This window comes from Trachinotus anak, unplaced genomic scaffold, assembly GCF_046630095.1.
Source record: "Trachinotus anak isolate AG129_WGS33_773 ecotype Australia unplaced genomic scaffold, CSIRO_AGI_Tana_v1 ptg000011l, whole genome shotgun sequence".
NCBI classification, from domain to species: domain Eukaryota; kingdom Metazoa; phylum Chordata; class Actinopteri; order Carangiformes; family Carangidae; genus Trachinotus; species Trachinotus anak.
In genome coordinates this window covers 13,764,638-13,783,453 of record NW_027273862.1, presented here as the reverse complement: position 1 = coordinate 13,783,453, position 18,816 = coordinate 13,764,638, and the positions used below count along the sequence as shown (strand labels likewise).

The 18,816-nt window shown below is 40.5% G+C and overlaps 1 protein-coding gene across 2 annotated transcripts in view; it reads right to left on the bottom strand.

The window, feature by feature from the left end:
* Nucleotides 1-4,864: 4,864 nt before the first annotated feature.
* Nucleotides 4,865-18,816, bottom strand: part of spon1a (spondin 1a) — a 67,833-nt gene continuing 53,881 nt past the window's right edge. For both annotated transcript variants that reach the window (XM_071488241.1, XM_071488240.1), the window contains 9 exons: nucleotides 16,322-16,523; nucleotides 13,519-13,659; nucleotides 11,863-11,938; nucleotides 11,551-11,733; nucleotides 7,981-8,151; nucleotides 7,705-7,872; nucleotides 7,302-7,466; nucleotides 5,917-6,183; nucleotides 4,865-5,793 (listed from right to left, as the gene is read on the bottom strand). In XM_071488241.1, coding sequence (XP_071344342.1) covers nucleotides 5,630-5,793; nucleotides 5,917-6,183; nucleotides 7,302-7,466; nucleotides 7,705-7,872; nucleotides 7,981-8,151; nucleotides 11,551-11,733; nucleotides 11,863-11,938; nucleotides 13,519-13,659; nucleotides 16,322-16,523 — 1,537 coding nt within the window. In that variant the 3' untranslated portion in view covers nucleotides 4,865-5,629. The remainder of the gene's footprint in view (nucleotides 5,794-5,916; nucleotides 6,184-7,301; nucleotides 7,467-7,704; nucleotides 7,873-7,980; nucleotides 8,152-11,550; nucleotides 11,734-11,862; nucleotides 11,939-13,518; nucleotides 13,660-16,321; nucleotides 16,524-18,816) is intronic.

Below are 18,816 nucleotides of genomic sequence, written 5' to 3'. Positions count from 1 at the left end.
CTTTGGAGGAAAGCCCAATTTTCTGACGAGGTTGATACAAGTACATGGGTTTAGTGGATCAGTGGTGTGCCAGTTTTGGTCACCCAACCAAAGGAGCATTTCTTCAGATCTTGTGGGAGAAAAGGTGGGCTTAGACCGATGGTACTGCAATTTAATCCTCCTGCACAGGAAACAGAGGGGATTGATAGCCCAAAGAACATTCAAATGGAGACAGACTGGTAGCAACGCTGGTCAGGGTGTTGTGTGCATCCTCCATCCAGGTGAGTTGTTAGCTCCAGGAAGATGTGATGCAAGGAGGCATGCAGCAGTGGGTCCTGATTGGTCGCGAGTTGTAGGGAGTTTAGGGGAAGCCACAGAGTGCACAGCTTTGGAGAAACAATCCACTTAAGTGAGTATACTGTCTAGCCTTGGGAAGAAAGTAGGGTGTTTGAGTATAATTGTTTTAAATAATTGTTTTTGTTTTTCAGCCTACCTTATCTCCTACAAATTTACAAGCTTACAATCTTATTTTTAGTGAATTCACTTGTCTACTATAACTGAATCTGGTGAAACTAAATACAGTATGTTTGGTTAATGAGAACACTATAAGCGAAAGAACATGGCTGTCCACTCATCAGTATGATTACACAAATGTTACCTGATATCATGAAGCAATTTAAGAGTTTAATGTAACTGCCCCTTTCCTGCTTTGGTAATCTACAAAGTCATGTGCAATGTGATTCCGAGGATGACCCAGAGCTGTCAGGGGGTGAAGCAAACCAGGAGGTCACTGGTGGGGGTTTTTCCCATTTGCACACATGGTACAGGTGGAGACATAGGCAGGGGTCTTAGCATCCATAGAGGGGCACCAGAAGTGTTGGGGAAAGGGGGTAACCAATTCTAGGATTGTGGGCAAACTGGGATGTGTGCCCCCACTGGATAACCTGGGAACTGACAGAGTCAATCACAAAGACGATTAGAAGGACCGTTACCTGCAGTGGCCAGGTGTGTTTGCTGGCCCTCCTTCACCAACCATTTAATCTCCCAGGGAACAGAGGCCACAACAGTATCAGGGTTGGATGTGGCTTCTTTAGAGACATACTAACTAGAGAGTGTATCTGGTTTCATAGTTTTTGAGCCAGTAGGTCGGTGAGGGTGAAATTCAATAAACCAGAAAACAGGGCCCAGGAAGGTAAGGAGTTTTAACATTTAACTTTTATGGTTTGTTCATACAGTAAATAGATGCCGAACTCCCTAAAGCTAGTCTCCACTCCTCCAAAGGAAGTTAACCAGCCAGCAAGCAGCTCCCAGTTACCAACATCAAAGTTGCACTCTGCAGGGGACAGGCAATGAGAAAAGAAGGCAGAAAGGTGGAGTTTCTGGTGCTGGATGGAGCAGTGGGAAAGAACCACTCCCACTCCAATATCTGAGGCATCCACTTCCACAATGAACTTATGGTTAGGGTTTCGTGAACTAAGACAGGGACTGTGGCTAAGCATCTTTTGTGTTCAGTGAATGCAAGATCTGCCTCAGAGGTCCAGGTAAATGAAGTGGAAGCTTCAGAGGATGAAGAGTAAAGGGGAAACGAGGGCTCTGGCAGAAGAATGCCGAGGGCAAAGGGGTGGGTGGCCGTAGGCAGAGCAGAGCGGGGAATGAAGGCTCGATGGGGAACAGGGTTGGATAACTGACCAGCAGGCAGTGGAATGAGCAGGGGAGCAAACTGATGAGGCAAAGGATTGAGGGAAGCTGGAGACTGGTTAAGAGGAGCTGTTTATGGGGAGGCATGTTGTGTTGCGAGTGTGGCAGGCAGAGAATTGAAGAGGAAAACAGGCAAACATGAGGTGATCCTGGAGCACAAGGTAATAAAGCTTAGCTCAGAGAAATTACACATGCATAACTCAGAATACACGATTCTAAGCCACTGAGAATGTTTGGTACCAAACTGGCTGAAGCAATGATTTGGTGAAGAGTGGATGATGAAATGGAGTAGATACTGCAGGGCTGATGAGTTGAGTGATGGCAGGTGTGTAGACAGATTGCAATTATGGCAGCCAGGAGGGAGAGAGTGAGAAGCACCACACCCATGCCACAGACACACATACAGGATGAAACAGGAGACACAGGGTACACGGAAAGAAAACACCAGAAGAGAGATAAACTGTCACAGCTGTAACCAAGACACACTCTTTGCTCACGAGGATCAAAAACCATCTGTAAATCTTACCCAGATCTGAAAAACGCACTTGTTGTTCAGCTGCCAAAAAGCATAGTTGATGTAAAGCGTACTGTAACTGTAAATACTGTGGTAGATAGGTAGGACGCAGAAAATAAAACCATTGTGTGGCTGATGTTTTCAAAAATATTGGTCTTAGGAATGCAAAGTTGTAGTTACTGTACAGGGTTAATACATGCAAAACCAAAGTATCCGTCATCCATTAACTATACTGCTTATCCTTTTGAGGGTGGCGTGGGGACTGGAGCCAGTCCCAGCTGATATTTGGACGAGAGGTACATCCTGGACAGGTTGCCAGTCTGTCACAAAGCTAAAACCACAGAATATTCCAGTGATAATATGCAAGAAGTTTTCTTAAAACTTTACCTCAAAAATCTCTTGACATGATGGAAAAGGGAAGAGAAGCCTTGTGAGAAGACATCTTCCCTTCTCCTAAATAAAATGGCAGATGACTCAGCAACAGTGGTTGGTGGATCAGAGGGCAGAGAAATGTAACCAAAGTCAAAAGACTAAATCATCAGTAAAGTAAAGCCTACAGCTTCTGTGCTATTTACAATAAAGTGTGTCGATCTATGTACACCAAAATCCCAAATCAATTTACACTGATATAACAACACTCACACAGGGCACTGGGGTGGCAAACGCTCATAATTATCTCACGGGACTCACAAGATCATACAATCAGTTTGGAACCTGGGGACAGAACCAAGATGCTGCTGTCAGGTCTGTCGCTGGAGTACTGGAAAACCCATGCATTTTGAACAGCAGGATGTTGCGAAGCGGCCAACCAGCAACAGCCACTTCCCCAGCCGGGCCCATGGATCCAGTCAGTCAGGAGGGACCTGGAGGAGAAGCACGCAAAGCTCCTCACAGGAATAGAGCACACACTCTCACAAAAAAAAACAAAAAACAGTCACAAAACACATTCACACAGAAGAATCTGGACACAGTTCAGTGATATGGGCAGGGCCGTAACAAACCTCACAGAGCCACTAGCATGGCTGTAGATGGCTGTAATCTTGTCAAAGCCTATATGAAAATGTCCCTGTGCCCTGACCAGGTTCATGTAGCTATCTAAAGCTCATTATTTTTTTTGTCAAAAGTTCCTGTACCTAACTTCAATACATTATTAGATGTGCACAGAGAAGCTCATAGAAAAGAATGGCGTGGTCTTCAATCGTCTGCTCATTATTTGTGATTGAAAGGCAAGGATTTGATCAAGTTATACATAATATAGAGACTTAGAGGCTGATGATCCATGTTTGGTGAGTTTTATAGATAATGTAAAACCTCTCATACATAAACTCAGTGTACAACGCTAGTGCCTGAGGCATTTTTGAAAGATAGGGTGTTCTGGTAACCTACACGACATGAATCTTGCCTTACAGAGATTTTCAGGCACAAAAATAAAAGCAATGTATCAAAACTGTGTTTTATCAGCTGGGAAGGCACTAAAGGATATTGCCTATCCCTTGTGGCAGAGATGTTTGAGTCACTCTGTCCCCACTTTATGGACCTGATTTGTTTTCTCACAGTAAACGAGATCTTGGAACCTCAGAGAGAAACAGGCTAAATAAAGAATAGGTTACAGAGTTCAGTTTTTATGTCAGCAGTGTGGCCTACACCCAGAATATAAATATTCATCACTGTATCCACAGACAGAGGAAGCTCATTATAATATCACAGAGACATGGAAGGTCTACTTGCCTTACTGCATCTTTGAACTGATTTCCAGTCTAAGTCTGGTCTTAGTACTGCAGCTGAGCAACATAACCACCAGCCTGCACTGTAGTAGACTGGATTAGGTCTGGAGGGGTTTTTCAATCAGATTACACAAAAGATAAGCAAGCACACATCCTTCATCTGTGTCTTTTTTTTTAACCATGCACATTTTAAACCCATCCACAGCCTCCACAATTATTTCTGTTTAACAGCTCAATCAAGCCTGTAATAATTCTCCCTCCATGCTTCTATTGCCTGTGAAGTATCTAGGCTTCCCCCATGTGTGGTTGTGTTGGCATGGAAACAGGGATGGCATTGTGATGTGTGTATTGAATTTTTCACCCCTGTCCCCCAAGCACTGAGGAAAGCCTGACACTGTCCCCTCCCCCACTTATTACATCAGAGAGGAGGGGTGGGGGGGCAGATTCTTTCATGGTTTCAGCCAGCGCATGTACATACAAACTCTCTGCTCACCAACATCTGCATGAGAGTATACCCTCTCTGCAGAGACCTTTGTATGCTCCTCAGTTTCTGTGTAGAATTACTGTGAAATTATTTTCTTGTCCCATGCCTTTGACTGGAAAATGTACTCCTGTGTAAAAGAGAGGGTGCTGTAAATTATCCCAATCAGTCTCGGGCAATATTATTTGCATACCAAATCACCACACAAGAATAAATAAATGAATCTGTTATTTTGCATTTATCTTCCATTCATCACACTGCCGTCTGGTGGATATTATATATCTAAGCAGGTATAGTGGAGCAAATGGATAAGTCAACTGGTACAGCACAACATTGGCACAAGCAGCCTCAGGAAAGACCGGTTTTTATAAAAGGCAAAGGTTTTAAGCTAGTTACTGCCATCTAGTGGTGGCAAAGGTGCCAACATAACATTTTAACCCTCTCAAATAAAAAGACAGATCCAGGTGACAAGTTGTCACATTTACTTTTATTGTAAAGGTGATATTATTCCAAAATATTAATATGTTAGAGGAACTGAGATAAAGAAAAGGAAGGGAAGACATCTAGAAAACATCTACACAAGACTTTGGTAACAATCTTGGGACACATTCTTATCAAAAAATTCCACAGCAAAAAATAACAAGAAATTTCTAATAATGCTCCAAATCATATAGATCTCAATCATGGTGAATCTACATGTACAACAATATAGCTGGGTAAAAAGTCAACTGGGCATTTTGTGTCCTAGAAACAACTGAACAATTGAAGGCATATAAAACATTGGAATGGCTGGGCACCTGTGCTTTAAGGTCTGGAATATACTGTATTACCTAAGGATACCACGAGATATAACAGTTCTTTATCTTATTATTAAATCAACTCATTTTTCATAATTATATTTTTCAAGATATATTATACCACAACAAGTTTACAGTAATCTTGCAAAAGAGTCATATGTGTATCAGAGCTATCAGAGTGTGAAAGCACAGATTGAAGAATCTGCCTGGTTTAAGTCCAGAGTTTTCCAGAGAGATCTTTAAGTTTGTCTTCGCTTGACGACAACTGATCTGAGCTCTGGATTTAAGCAAAACAGATTCACGTATGTGCCATTTCAGCCCTAAACAGAGTGCATTGGATCATTGTGCAACAGTGTGCCATGACCTGTCCTGTTTCCATTCCCGCCCACATCCCCCATCCATCCTGTCTACATCAACCCCGTTCCCCTACTCCTTCCTAGCAGGGTTGCACATTACAAGCCCTGATCTCCTTCCTGTCCTTGCAGCTGGACAGCTGGGCAGTCTTAAACCTTTGCTTCACTGTCATGAGCCGTTCTTGAATACCTCCGCCACACAGCTTGGTACATTCTGTCCAACTCGACCATGGTCTCATTTTACACCCTAAAGACAGATATCAGGAAACAGGAAGAGAGACACGATCAGAATAATGTGTTCTCTCTGATTGTTTTTTTTTATCATCTGTATGGCCTTTTAGTTCTCAATGAAATAAGGGCAGATACTAACCTGGATGCTCGGAGGCAACCTCAGTTCTGCCCTGTTTGCTCCTCCTCTTTTCACGCTGCTCCTTGCGTCGTTTCTTCTCATCACTGTTGGCTTGTCCTCGGGTGCACTTCCTAATCTTACATTTCTTCCTCTGGATGGTTTCAGGACAGGGGTCTCCTCCAAACTGTGGCTCCAGCTTCACCATGCGTGTCCGGATTGTATGACCCTTTCCACAGGACTTATTGCACTCTGACCACTCAGTCCACTCTGACATGATGCAGTCTATGGCTGAAGAGGCAGAAATGGATAGAAAGAGAGGTGTTCTGAGGAAGTTGTGGCACAGGGTTGTAACTGATGGGATAGGCGGACAGTCAGTGAAGATAGTAAGGTATAATAAATGATGCAGATGACACAGCCTTAGTTAATCAGACTTTGTAATCTTTTGATGCAATGTCCTGTTTACTGTATGTCATGCATTATTTATGAATCCATGTCTAAGTAATTTTGTGCATTTTATCTGAAATTATACAGAGGCACCACAGAGAATACTCTTCTTGTTTACCAGAGGGTGTGATTTGTTTTCACATTACCACATGGATGTGCCACCAATGACTGATGTAGCATCACTGGTGTCAAAGTCATAACCATTGATATGAAAAAATACACATAGCATATATACACAACTTAAAGTTTTTTTGGAAAACACAAAACATATGAGAAATCATGTTTCTCCAGGCAGGTTCATGGTTTTGGCTGGTGAGTCAAACAGAGAAGGTGAATAAAAAGTACATCCAAACCAATACTGTTCATTGTTTATTTATTTTATTGAGTTTGAAAGTTTAAAAATCCAGTAAAAATATATTTTTCAAAATAAAAGAAAAACACAGATCCCATGAATTTGTTTTTTAAGGAATTGTGACCAAATATGCACTGAGCACATCATCAACAATTAAACTTGTCAGGACAAACTATGTAGTGGAGCCTAAACAAATTGTAATTAATTTCATTGAGGTATTTTAGCTCTGACCAACCTGATAGTTTTTGATTATTTAATAATTTCATTTTTCACCCTTCCTCATATTAGGCCTCTCATTTAAAACTTTACATGTCTGTCGAGTCTTTTGATGCACTTGAGAGGAGGTTTAATTCCAGCCACAATGTAAATACAGCGCATGAACTAATCTGTTACCTCTCATGTACACCAGCGAGTTCTAAATTATTGTCAATCTGGAATAGGTACATGGGACAGAGGCTGTTGACTTCCTTTCCTTGCCCTGTGTGTATACACTATCTGTATCAAGACACCAGGCTGTATAACAGATGAAATTAGCATTACTTTCCATAAATTCTATATGTGCTCACATGTACAGTATGCGTTTGCGTAGAAAGGGATGTTTATTACTTACGACACTCTGGTAGCATGCACTTCTCCACCTGTTCTAATTCTTCTGTACACTCTCCCAGCTCCACAGGGGACTTGAGCATGCGCTGTCGTGTCCTCAGACCCTTCCCACACGTCACACTGCAGTCGCTCCAGTCAGACCATGGAGTCAGCATGCAGGGAATTGTGTCTGTACAACAGGAATCTCTCAGTAACACATACATCTAGTGAATAAAACACAATATGGTGGTATCATGTTGTCATATATGTGCTACACATATAGTTGCTTGAGTTGCTTATTATACCCTTTGTCTCATCAGTTAGGCTATCGCTTGCTTTTGCCCCATTGCTTAATGGGACAGTTTTTTCCAGATTTGAAGTGTAGGAGGTGTCAGGATAGTTGTGGTCCTGAAAATGTTGCTACTCACGACATTCTGGCATCATGCACTTCTCCACTTCTAGCACCTCTGTCCCACAAATGGAGCCATCTGCAGGAGGCATCTTCACCATGCGCTCTCTCCTCTTCATGCCAAGACCACAAGTGGCACTGCAGACATCCCATTCGCCCCACTCCGTAACCAGGCAACTGCTGGGAGCTAAGGCCAAAAAGTGAAGTCAGGGTAAACCCACAGCGCTATTTACATTAGATCTATAGTATGAACTGTTGGTCGGTTTGACAATTTTAATGAAAAAGGGAAACCTACAGCATTCCTCATTGACCACACAGTTTTCAGTCTCCTCTGTTGGCAGGGTGCAGACTGAGCCATCATCAGGGAACTGTTTAACGTAACGCTCTCGGGAACGTGTGCCCATCCCACAGGACACACTACAAGGAGACCAGGTGATCCACTCTGACATCATACAGGTAGAAGCATCTAAAGAGTCAAAGGCCAAAAGAAGAAACATGTCAGCAAATTTCAAAAAAGGTCAGTGATTTTGGTAACTGGCAAAGTAATTTGACGGCACAGGACACTTACAATGGTGAATTTATACACAGACAAATTTTCCATTTGGTGTCTTATTTGGTTGAACCTGGTGAAGCTGCTCTGCACTGTTTTCAGTTCTGTCTGTTGGGGGCTCATATAAAGTGAATGGCTGTGAGACTCCTCTGTTACCTCTACAGTGTGCATCATTTTGGGCATTGCCATAGCAACCTACAACACTGGACTTTGTTCTTTTACAACCATATTAGAAAGGACTACGTTGTATTTAACCAAATTATAATGAAAACATTAATTGCTCTGAATAAAGTAGATGCACTTCTGAGTTATTTACTGACAATGGTTTCAACATATAATTACACCTCATTGGCTAAGGCAATTGTTATTCTATGCTACTGGTTTCTGGTTACTCCTTGAGCAGTAAAGCAAGAGGTCAAGTAATGATACACGAGTCTAAGTTCTGCTCAATAAACCAGTGGTAACTAAATTGGAAACAGACATTATAGCTTTTGGTCTAGGAGCACAAGGAAAGTAACTGTCCTTAAAATTAACAGCACTATTGTAACAAATTAAAAAGAAAGAAATTTGGGTGCTATCATGTATATCGTTGACTCTGATCTAACTTTCCAGTTGCACATAAGGAATATAAATAGAGTAGCACAGTAATTTCTAAAATTACAAAAAATTACTTTTAAGACCTGAAATGTAGAGTTTATTCATGCTTTAAATCTATTCATGGGCCCACTGACAAGTCCCTGGTAGAGCCATCAGATCTTTCTCTCTACTGCTCACCGAACCAAAAAGTGAGAGACAAAACAGTTAACCTCTAAATCTAAGGACAGAAAATCTCACCAAAACACTGCCATTACACTGCCTCAATTATTTTACTAGATTTAAAGTTGATAAACGTTTCCTTTGATAGTAAAGGCATGTATATGTTATGGATTGTATAAGTTGTCTGTGATGTCTCTAATTGCTATTTTCTCGTGTATAAGTGGTGCAATGTAACTAATAATAATGTAAAAATCTGGACATACTAATAAAAATGTCCTGGATCTCTAGCATATGAATCAACAGATTTTCTTTCTTGTCAACATAAAAGAGACAAGGAAGAGAAAAAAAGAAAAACTCTCAGATGTAGGAAATTATCTACTCTCATTTATGCCTATTATGTTAGATGAGACACCACATGGAATCTCTAATAGATGTCATTGCCAGGTCTTCTCCGCTTTTCTGTTTACCTCCACCTGCAACAATGATGACAGTGTAATCAGAAAATAATTAATATTCCAGTCTAGCTAACAATACAGATACAACTTCTTGTTGTTTTTTACATAGAAAATAAGTATACCTAATCAGTGAAGATCAGTTAATGATGTGGTTACATCATTTAAGGTAAATTTAAATTGTGATGCAAGAAAACTTTATCCAATAACCCATTAGTAGGGCCCATTAGTTTGTCACTATATGCCTGTTTTATATCCAGGGGAGGAAATGAAAGATTTTAGGCACAAACACAGTGAAATTAATCTCCTTTAAACATGAACTTTTACTTGTATAATTGTATGATCGTATTATCATTAAATCAGTAATTTAGCTTTCTGCAGACAGCAAACTAGCATCTTTCAAATCTATGTTATAACTGCAAAATATCCACCAATACCCGATAGCAACAGATGGCACTAGTTTGAGTATTAAAAGATCAGTTTACCCAAACACTGTTCCTCACAGTAATCCACAGCCTGTGCACACTACACCCAATCAGCTCTATCTCTGTGCAGAAACACACTGACAAGATGAACACTTGTTATGATATGGAACTACATATCAGATTGGATTGTGATGGGCATCAGACAATAGTCATGTTGTCCCCTACCCCTATGTCCTCTAATTGTCCTGACACTCTCCGCTGTGAAAAGTAAACTAAGAGTAAAACTATCTTTAAAAAAACAAAGTCAGCTATTATCATTTGAACATGCAATTAATAAAGACCATTAATGAGCATGGAGCTAAAGCTGTAGCTGGCAAATTCCAAAGACAGTGATGTTATTTGTTGTGTTGGCTCTCTACTCATGTTCGCTGGATTTCTAATGAAATTGTGATAGTGAAGACAAAATGCCAGCTTTCATCTTTAATTTAAGGCTATTGACGGATCATATAATATGAACCATGTAGTTATTACAGCCCATTGTAGACATAGACATCCACAGTCATGCCAACATGTTATTTTCATGCTGTTGATGTGTGAGGGCTCTCTGCCAGGCTGCACTGAAAACGGACACCAGTGTGCATGTGTTATGGGCACCCACAGCAGGAAGCAGGAGTTACTTTCTCAGTGCATGTAATTGGAATAAATGAGCCGCAGGATTTGGCAAAGGGACGAATACACTGACTATGTGTAAAGGCTGAATCTGTGGCCAATGTAATATTTTGACTGTTTATTTTTACTCCTTTTTCTTATTTCATTTTATTGTGGTATATTTTATTTGTATCTCTACTATTATTTTTGATTTTATTTAACTCTATTGCTGTAATGTCTTAATCAGTTTGTAGATAATAGTTCATCATATTCTATGTAAGTCGTTTCATATCTCTGCGTAATCAGCATTCAAGGTGTAAAACACGGTACAAATCATTAACCTCCACGAGCACAATCTGTCTGCTATTACACAGGAAATAAAGGGCTTCTTTCACTGGCAGAACAATCCAACCTTAATATGCAACCAAGTTTGGATTATTCATTCAAACAATAAATCATCTATGTTAAATGATTACTATAATCATGGACATCAATGGACACCCAACATGATGCCTCTGGCAAATATGATTGTAAAAGGACATAAAAGCAGGAGATGAAAAAAGTAAAAACAAAATAAAATAAACCTTGAACAACCAGCAGGCATAATTTCTTGAGTGATTAACCCTTAACATCTTACAAAACACATTTAACGGCCTTATGTAATTTAACTGGACTTGCCATAAAATTTAAAAGGCTGCCATACAAACAAAGTGTCCTCTTACGCCTCTGTTCTGGTCTGATTTAATTGCTGCAGTAGAACGGTGCCTTGGATATTATTGGTGGCCCTACACAAACTAAGGCTAGGTTTAATACATGCCCCCACATTTAAGGCTGCCACGTTATTGGATGCAATAACCCTAAAAGCTCCATAAAATTTAGAAAAGAGATTAAAAAAATTCTCATAAAGGGGCTTCAGTGGATGCTGAACCTCTAGAAAACTTTTATTAATTCAGATGTCTTCTACGTCAGTCTCCACACAGGTTTTTGTTTTCCTGGCAAACACAGCGACCTTCAGTCTTTAGACAGATACTCACCCTCATCACTGCATCCTGGCCCCATGCAAGGCTCAAAATCCTGGGTGTGTGGGCAGGGAACACTAAGGTCTAATTGGGCCTTCAGCATCCTCTGCCTCATCCGCTTGCCCTTTTCGCAAGTGGCTGAGCTGCAGGCAGACCATGGAGACCAGTTGGAGTAGATACATGTTTCAGGGGTATCATCTGCAGGATGGCAAAGGGAATAAAGATACTATAATAGTCTATCACTGTTAATTATACTTTATTGCTGAATCTAAGAGAGAGAGAGAGAGACAGAACAGAGAGAGAGAGAGAGAGAAATTGGATCCAGACCTTCCTCTTTCTCCTCCTGGGCAATATCTGCTACAATGTCATCCACATTGTCCGGCACAATGTTGCACTGTTCGCCCTGTGGACACACAGACATACAGTGATGTTGCTACACAACCCCACCACTCTGCAGTTGTTTTTGTTTGCTCTTTCTATTTGCTTCTGAGATATCAGATATAGTGGCAGCATGCAGGGAGATGGAAGGTCAGCACAGACCTACAAATTCTCTAAACTGGTAGACACACAATACACAGGGAGAAGACATACACACACATGTCTGTGGTGTGTGTGTGTGTGTTGTTTGATAAAATGGGCTCTGTGGATGATTCAGACTGGTCAGGGGACGGATCTTGTCCTGAGGCATCGTGGGCTTGTTGGGAGTGTGTATATGTATATAAGTGTGTTGTTTGGGTTGCTGTAAAGTAAAAGATGAGAAAAAAATGTGTTGCAGGGTGAAAAAAATGAGACACCAAATTCCCCACATCTGCCTCTAGATGCCACTGAAGGACTGCAAACCTTTTATCCTCTTCTGGTTTGCAGCCAGGGCTCCTAGGGAATGTCTTTAAACATTTACTGAAGGTATGAAAATTCAATACAAACTTTTTCTAATTATAATTTGATGGGTGGTGAAATGTACATGTTTTTGTTTTTCAATGCTTTGCGTACAATTTTCTATTAGGAGAAGCATCAAATCACAATTTTAGGTGTTATCTTATTTAATGTTCTTGATATGCGTAAGCTTTGAAACTGGTGGTGATTGGTCAAAATATTACCTTTATTTAGTGCTATGAGATGAATTTAGCAGTGATAATCACAATGTTCTAGATGAAGATATATTACTATCCATGTAGTTATAACCTGCCTACTTTGAAGTAGAGTTTTTTGATGTTTTTGAAATGGGACTAACACCTGACATTTGATAATGTAAATGATACTTTAGTAAGTTTGTATTTCATTTTTGTTCAGTTTGGAAATCAGAAGAATTATTAATGAGTCCCAACGGTAAAGATGTTTTCACTACTTGCTCTATTGATGCAGAGGATTGAACTCATCATGGTACCTGCTGAGTGATACAGGAGAAGGAAAGGTTTCACTCCCTCTCTGTTTCTGCTGTTGAAAAATCTGAAGGCATTTTCACTTCACAATAATGTCAAGACCTGGCATCTTATAATGTGTTCAAATTTTATGTCAGTCAAATTTGGCTTATTTAGCAGTGTAGAAGAGAATCAATAATGGCTGAGTGTGAGCTCGGAATGTATAAACAGGAAACGCAGAGATGAGATGAAAGCAGAGGAAGATCACCACAAAATACAAATTACGCAAGGGAATCAGTGACTTTGGAGAGGAATAAAACAAATTTCTTGTATAGAAAAATTTTAAACTGAAAATCCCAACTCAGGGCCTTTTCTTTTTGTTTTTTGCTAGCTGTGAAGCAGTCAGTACAGTGTACTGTAACGTGCACAATACAAACATACAATAAATTATTGTTAGAACATACATAAGAGTTATTAATGGCAAACACTTTATGATAGTCTGAATACTTTTATCTGATGAAATAAGCCGTCATAGTGTCATTACCTGTATAGCATCATTTTTCATTCAAAGCTACTAAGCATTTGTATTTGTACCATGAGCTGAATGGTATGAAAACAGACTTACCTTTCTGGCAATGCGTTCTACCACCACCCTGGCCACAGGAGTGATAGCCCCCCCCTCAGGATCATAAAATGGGCTCTGTGGATGATCCAAACTGGTCAGGGGACGGATCTTGTCCTGAGGCATTGTGGGCTTGTTGGGAGACTACAAGAAGCACACAGCGAGACAAAGTAAGAGAGAAAAGCTCATGGGCCACCAAGCAGTGGATCTTTGGGATCAGGATTTCTCTGAAAAATACATTTGCACAAATATAATGAGCACAAAGTCACTCAAAGTTACACAAAGCACAAGTCACACAAAGGACAAGTCTCAAAGTCAGAGAGACGCTGTGGAGGAGCGCTGTAGTTTATATGGGAGATGCTCTTATTAGTCAACAGTAAAGGTCTGCCAGCATGGGGTTGATAGAAGCACCACTGCCAGAGGCTGTCTGGAGGCAGAGGACCAACTCATCCTTCACCTCCCACTGCGGCCACCCAGAAAAGCAGAGGGTACTATTTGTGTTTGTGTGAAAGAGGAGGAGATAGGGAGAGGGGTAATGAGTGGCCACTAATTAAAAGATACAGTAAAAGTAATGGCACAAAGGACAGATCTCATTACTCTGTTACAGGCCTGTTCCTTTAACAACAACAACTTTGTAACAGAGAGCCAAAGTTACACCCCACCACCAGAATAGCCACAGTTTCACTATCCTCTGCTGCACAATGTATTTTTGGATAGAAGTTTCCTTTCATGGATCTTTCTGCAAAGCTTTAACATGATACTTGGGTGTTCTGTCCTTATCCTCATCTGAATGGTTTGTACAGTTTGAGCAAGTTGTCATTTTAACAAAGATATTTCAACATTTAAGATCTACATCTTTGAGGTTTTAGCCATGCAAAACTCATTTTATTGAAAATTATGTATATGGTCAAACTGAGAATTAAAGTGTGTACCTGAGATTCAGAGTACTATATGCCAGGTACAGAGAACTGTCACTGGATTAGTTTAATCCCAAAGAAAGCTTAAAAATATGATGATACTCAGACAGGTTTCGAGGTTATGAGGAGCAACTTTTTTCTTTGATTCTTAAGCGGATTGTTTATTTGCAATGGACAATGGGGCTAATGATACCCCAGACAAAAGTATGTCTGGGATATCATTATCACACAGATGTGTATTATATGTTTGTGTTCAGATCTGACTATCTTATGAATTGAAGAAGAAGTATGATTTTGACACAGTCCGGCACTGAGGGTTTCAAAGTACCTTAATTGCCTCCATGAGCTGTATGATTGTCACTGCTGCAGCTGCAGCCAAACTAATGGGTCATACTACAATATTCAACTCCCTGTTGGCTTTAGAACAGCCGCCCCTTTCATCTCATGCAGTGTCTTATGTCTTTTCCTCCGCAACATGTCAACAACTCACCTCAGAAAGCCCCCGCTATGGATAATTGAAATTTTACATTTTCAGTTTACACAGATTACTTCAGGTTTATCCTGTGACCTGTTTCTGTTGTTGTTAAGGATTATGGAGTCCAACGTTAATGCATGAGACTGCACAGTAGATGGCAAGCTGAAGCCGTGCTTGTTATGAAAAAATGCCAGTAAGAACAGACTTCAGTAGTTTTTGAAAGTCCTTTTCAGGCTCTAACAGAGGACACAGTCTAGTTAGTCTAGTTACAATAGTCAGAGTTAAACAAAGCACAAATTGAGAGTTCCTCAATATTCCTGCTGCCTTTACAGTACAGTTCGATTTAACACGTGAGCCACAAAATGTGTGTGTGTGTGTGTGTGTGGGTGTGTGTGAGGGTGGGTTAGAGAGAGAGAAAAAAAGAGAGGAAGAAGAAAATTGAAATTATTCTTGAACCCAGCCAAAACAAGCAAGAGAGCACAGTTCAGCGGGTTCATCTTTGAGCTCTGAGGGATCAGCCAAAGGTTTCACACATGTAGTCATAGAGCTTGGTCAAACATGCGCACACACAGCCTAATCTATTGGCGCTGACTGGAGACACTAAGCACGCAGCAGACAGCACCTCAGGGGTGAGGGCGGGAGGGGAAGATTTTCAAGGCTGTTAGAGGAGAACTGGATGGACGATGACACTTGAATTGTTGCAGACTGGCAGTACGTGAAGATGTGATTGAAGAGGGAGTGATTGTGAATGTAGGCAGACAGGCAGATGAAGAGGAAGAGATTGGTGTGATGACAAGGTCAAAATGCGAGTGTGAACAGGAGACTCAGCTGGTGATGAGAGTGAAGAGGAAGGTTATCAAGGGGGTAAAGGGTGGAGGGAATAACAGTTTGAAAATGGCTATGATTGCTGTGGGAGTGTGAAGTTGTAACCTGAGTTGAGTCACATGTTCCTCACATGAAGGACACTGCTGTTTTTTTAGCTCAACTCATAAATTATGATTACTGGTAAATTTTTGTTTCACAAAATATTTCATTGACAATTGACAAATAATGTCTAAAACTACATTTTAATAAATATGATTAAAAAATATTTTAGGGTCTCTCCGGTGACACAAAATACTTTCAATTTTTTATTTATTCTTTTTCAATTTTTACTTTCTGTTTCAACTTTCCAAATGACTCATGGTAAAAGGTTATTACAATGTTTGCTCTTTGCCACAAATATTGGAAATTAGAAATGGTTAACTAATGTTCCACGCTATAATTATTTTAAAAGTATAGAGCGCAGCGCAACCACACATGTGACAAAGAATGAGGAAACATTGATGATTTTTTGTTTTAGGAGCAAATTACTGACACAACGCAGTGCTTTAATTTATTTATGATATGAAAATGGTTGAATGTTCTTACTGACCTCATATGTCACCCCACTGTCAGTGCCTGCATCCCAGGGGATCAGGTCCTGGACCACCTTCTGGGCCCAACCACACTCCTTTGTACACAAGTCCTCAGCAGACAGACCCACATTCCAGTCTGGACTGGGCCCCAACATGGTCAGGAAGGACATGAGGTGACGGGCCCGGTCCACTGAGAATTCAGCTGAAGGGGCGGCCCGTCTGAGGAAAGAACAAGCATGAGGTGTGAGTGAATAAAGGCAGTTCATAAGTGTGAGTAAGATTGAAAAATTATATATATATATATGGTTATAATTATGTATATAAGCTGCACCCATGAAATGACCTGCAGCAAGGCTCCACCTGCTCCACCTTGCATGAGACATTCAGCCTGAACAAAACCAAATCTAATGATGCACTCAGTCATTAGTCATACTTTTCCAATGTTGTCATTTGTAAAATGGCCAACAAAGTGACAACACAAGAGAAAAACTAGGACACATTTCTGATAACCAAGTTTACAAGTTCTGACATTTTACTGGCAGTGTAGCAGAGTAACAATAAACAACAACCAACCCAGGATGATAACAAGTGTCCCATTCAGAGACTGAATGGGAGATGAAGGGAACAGTCAACTAGTGAGAGGCTTTGTATAATGAATTCACTAGCCCAGTAGACACAAGGGATATCCAATCCAAGTCCTTTCATACTGAGTATGAGCCAATACCAAGCCCAGGTACTAACTGTATATCTACAGTAAAATGTACAAAAAAGATCAGCATTTGAACATTATTTTAGCCAATATGATCGATTAAAATATGCACGGATCGGACCAGGTATTGATCCTTAGGATCCACACTCCATTGTTCTAACAAAGATATAACTGATAATTCTGTTAGCGTTCACCATTAAGCTTAGACAGTGCACCTATGTCACTGACTCAAGGGAGCTGCAGTTGTTTAGTTGACATATTGTAGACCACATCTATCTCCACATTACATTTACTCAGTTCCAGCACAAGAGACAAACACACATCTGCCATCTGTCTTGACCAGTGACTGACAGCTAAACCAATTACACGAACTTTCACAGTCAATACAAGATTAATTAGCAGAGGGAAGATTCTTGTCGTAACACTGATAATTAGCCAGTGATCCCTTTTCAACTGTCATCATGCCCATATAAATCCATTTGACTTCAGCCAACTCAGTCCTTCCCTTGTGCTCCACTAATGATGGCCTCTGAGGATGTGAAATGGCCCTTATCCTCTGGGAACATACAACTTGAGTCAACTCTCCTGGGCCTCTGCTCAGTGAGTACTGCAGGTCTGAGGTTTATCTCAGACAGCCACCTGTGCGCTACAAAAAGGCAAAAAGCGTAATTGACAGAAAAGGACGGACAGAGCAAGTCTGGTAGCAAATGAGGAAGGGATTAATCACCCTAGATAGTGTAACCCAAGGGAAATCCTATTGTATTCCTTAATGTTTATAAACGTGTGCAGGTTCTGCATATTTTTGAAAAGGTGTTGATACAGTGTGTTGTAATGTTACCAGGGTCATGGTGTTGCTAAATGGATACAACATCTAACACAAATCATTCCTGCCCTTACACTTGACTGCTCCAGAAATGATTTGTGTGGGTGGCAAACCAGTGTTTGTCTGGTTAAGTTTAGTTGACATGAACCACAGTACTTTCCTTTTTTTCTTAGGTTTCAGGCCTCCCTTGGCAATTCTGATTAGTTTAATAAATTCCTTCTGCCTCAAAAACGTCATATTAACTGGCTGTGGAGTATCCACGGCATCTGTTAGAAAGAAATAGCTTATTTAAATGGCCGCCTTTAATACATATATATATATATATATATATATATATATATATATATATATGTATTAATGTGTGTGTGTGTGTGTGTAATTTCAACTATTTTGTTGAACGTTGGAACATTCATTGTCCTGCAGACAGACTTGCTACAGCAGTGCTTAACATAGTTAAAGCTCAGTCCTGATCAGCAATGAATTATTGCAGTGCAAGGCAACCACATTATTATGTTTCCTATGTTTTTAGTATGCAAAATACTTGGTTGCACAGTAGCTAGTAGAGCAGAGGTTAGCCAAGAAGTTAGGCAAGACTTGCTACACTACTACACCACACTATACACTTACATGAACCTTTGTTATCAACCCCAAAAAGTAGTTCTGAGAGTGACAGAAATAAAGAAGGCAGCTCATTAACAGCTGCATTCTTGTCTTCAAAAGCTCCTTATTTCGCACCGTTGAAAACCACCTTATTTTATTTTTTTTTTTAACTGCTAATCAAATGTAACCTGCAGTGTCGTCCTCTGGTTATTAGTAAGATGCCTGACAAGAGAGAGTGGAAGTGGGGAGACAACGAGGAGCCAGCTGAGCGTCATGGAGCTTCTGTAGCTGTCATGGATGCAACAATTTTCCTTCAGAATAAAGTGGGAAGTGGCATAGAGAGGGGAGGGTGGGGGATGAGGCGACTAATGAAGAGAAAT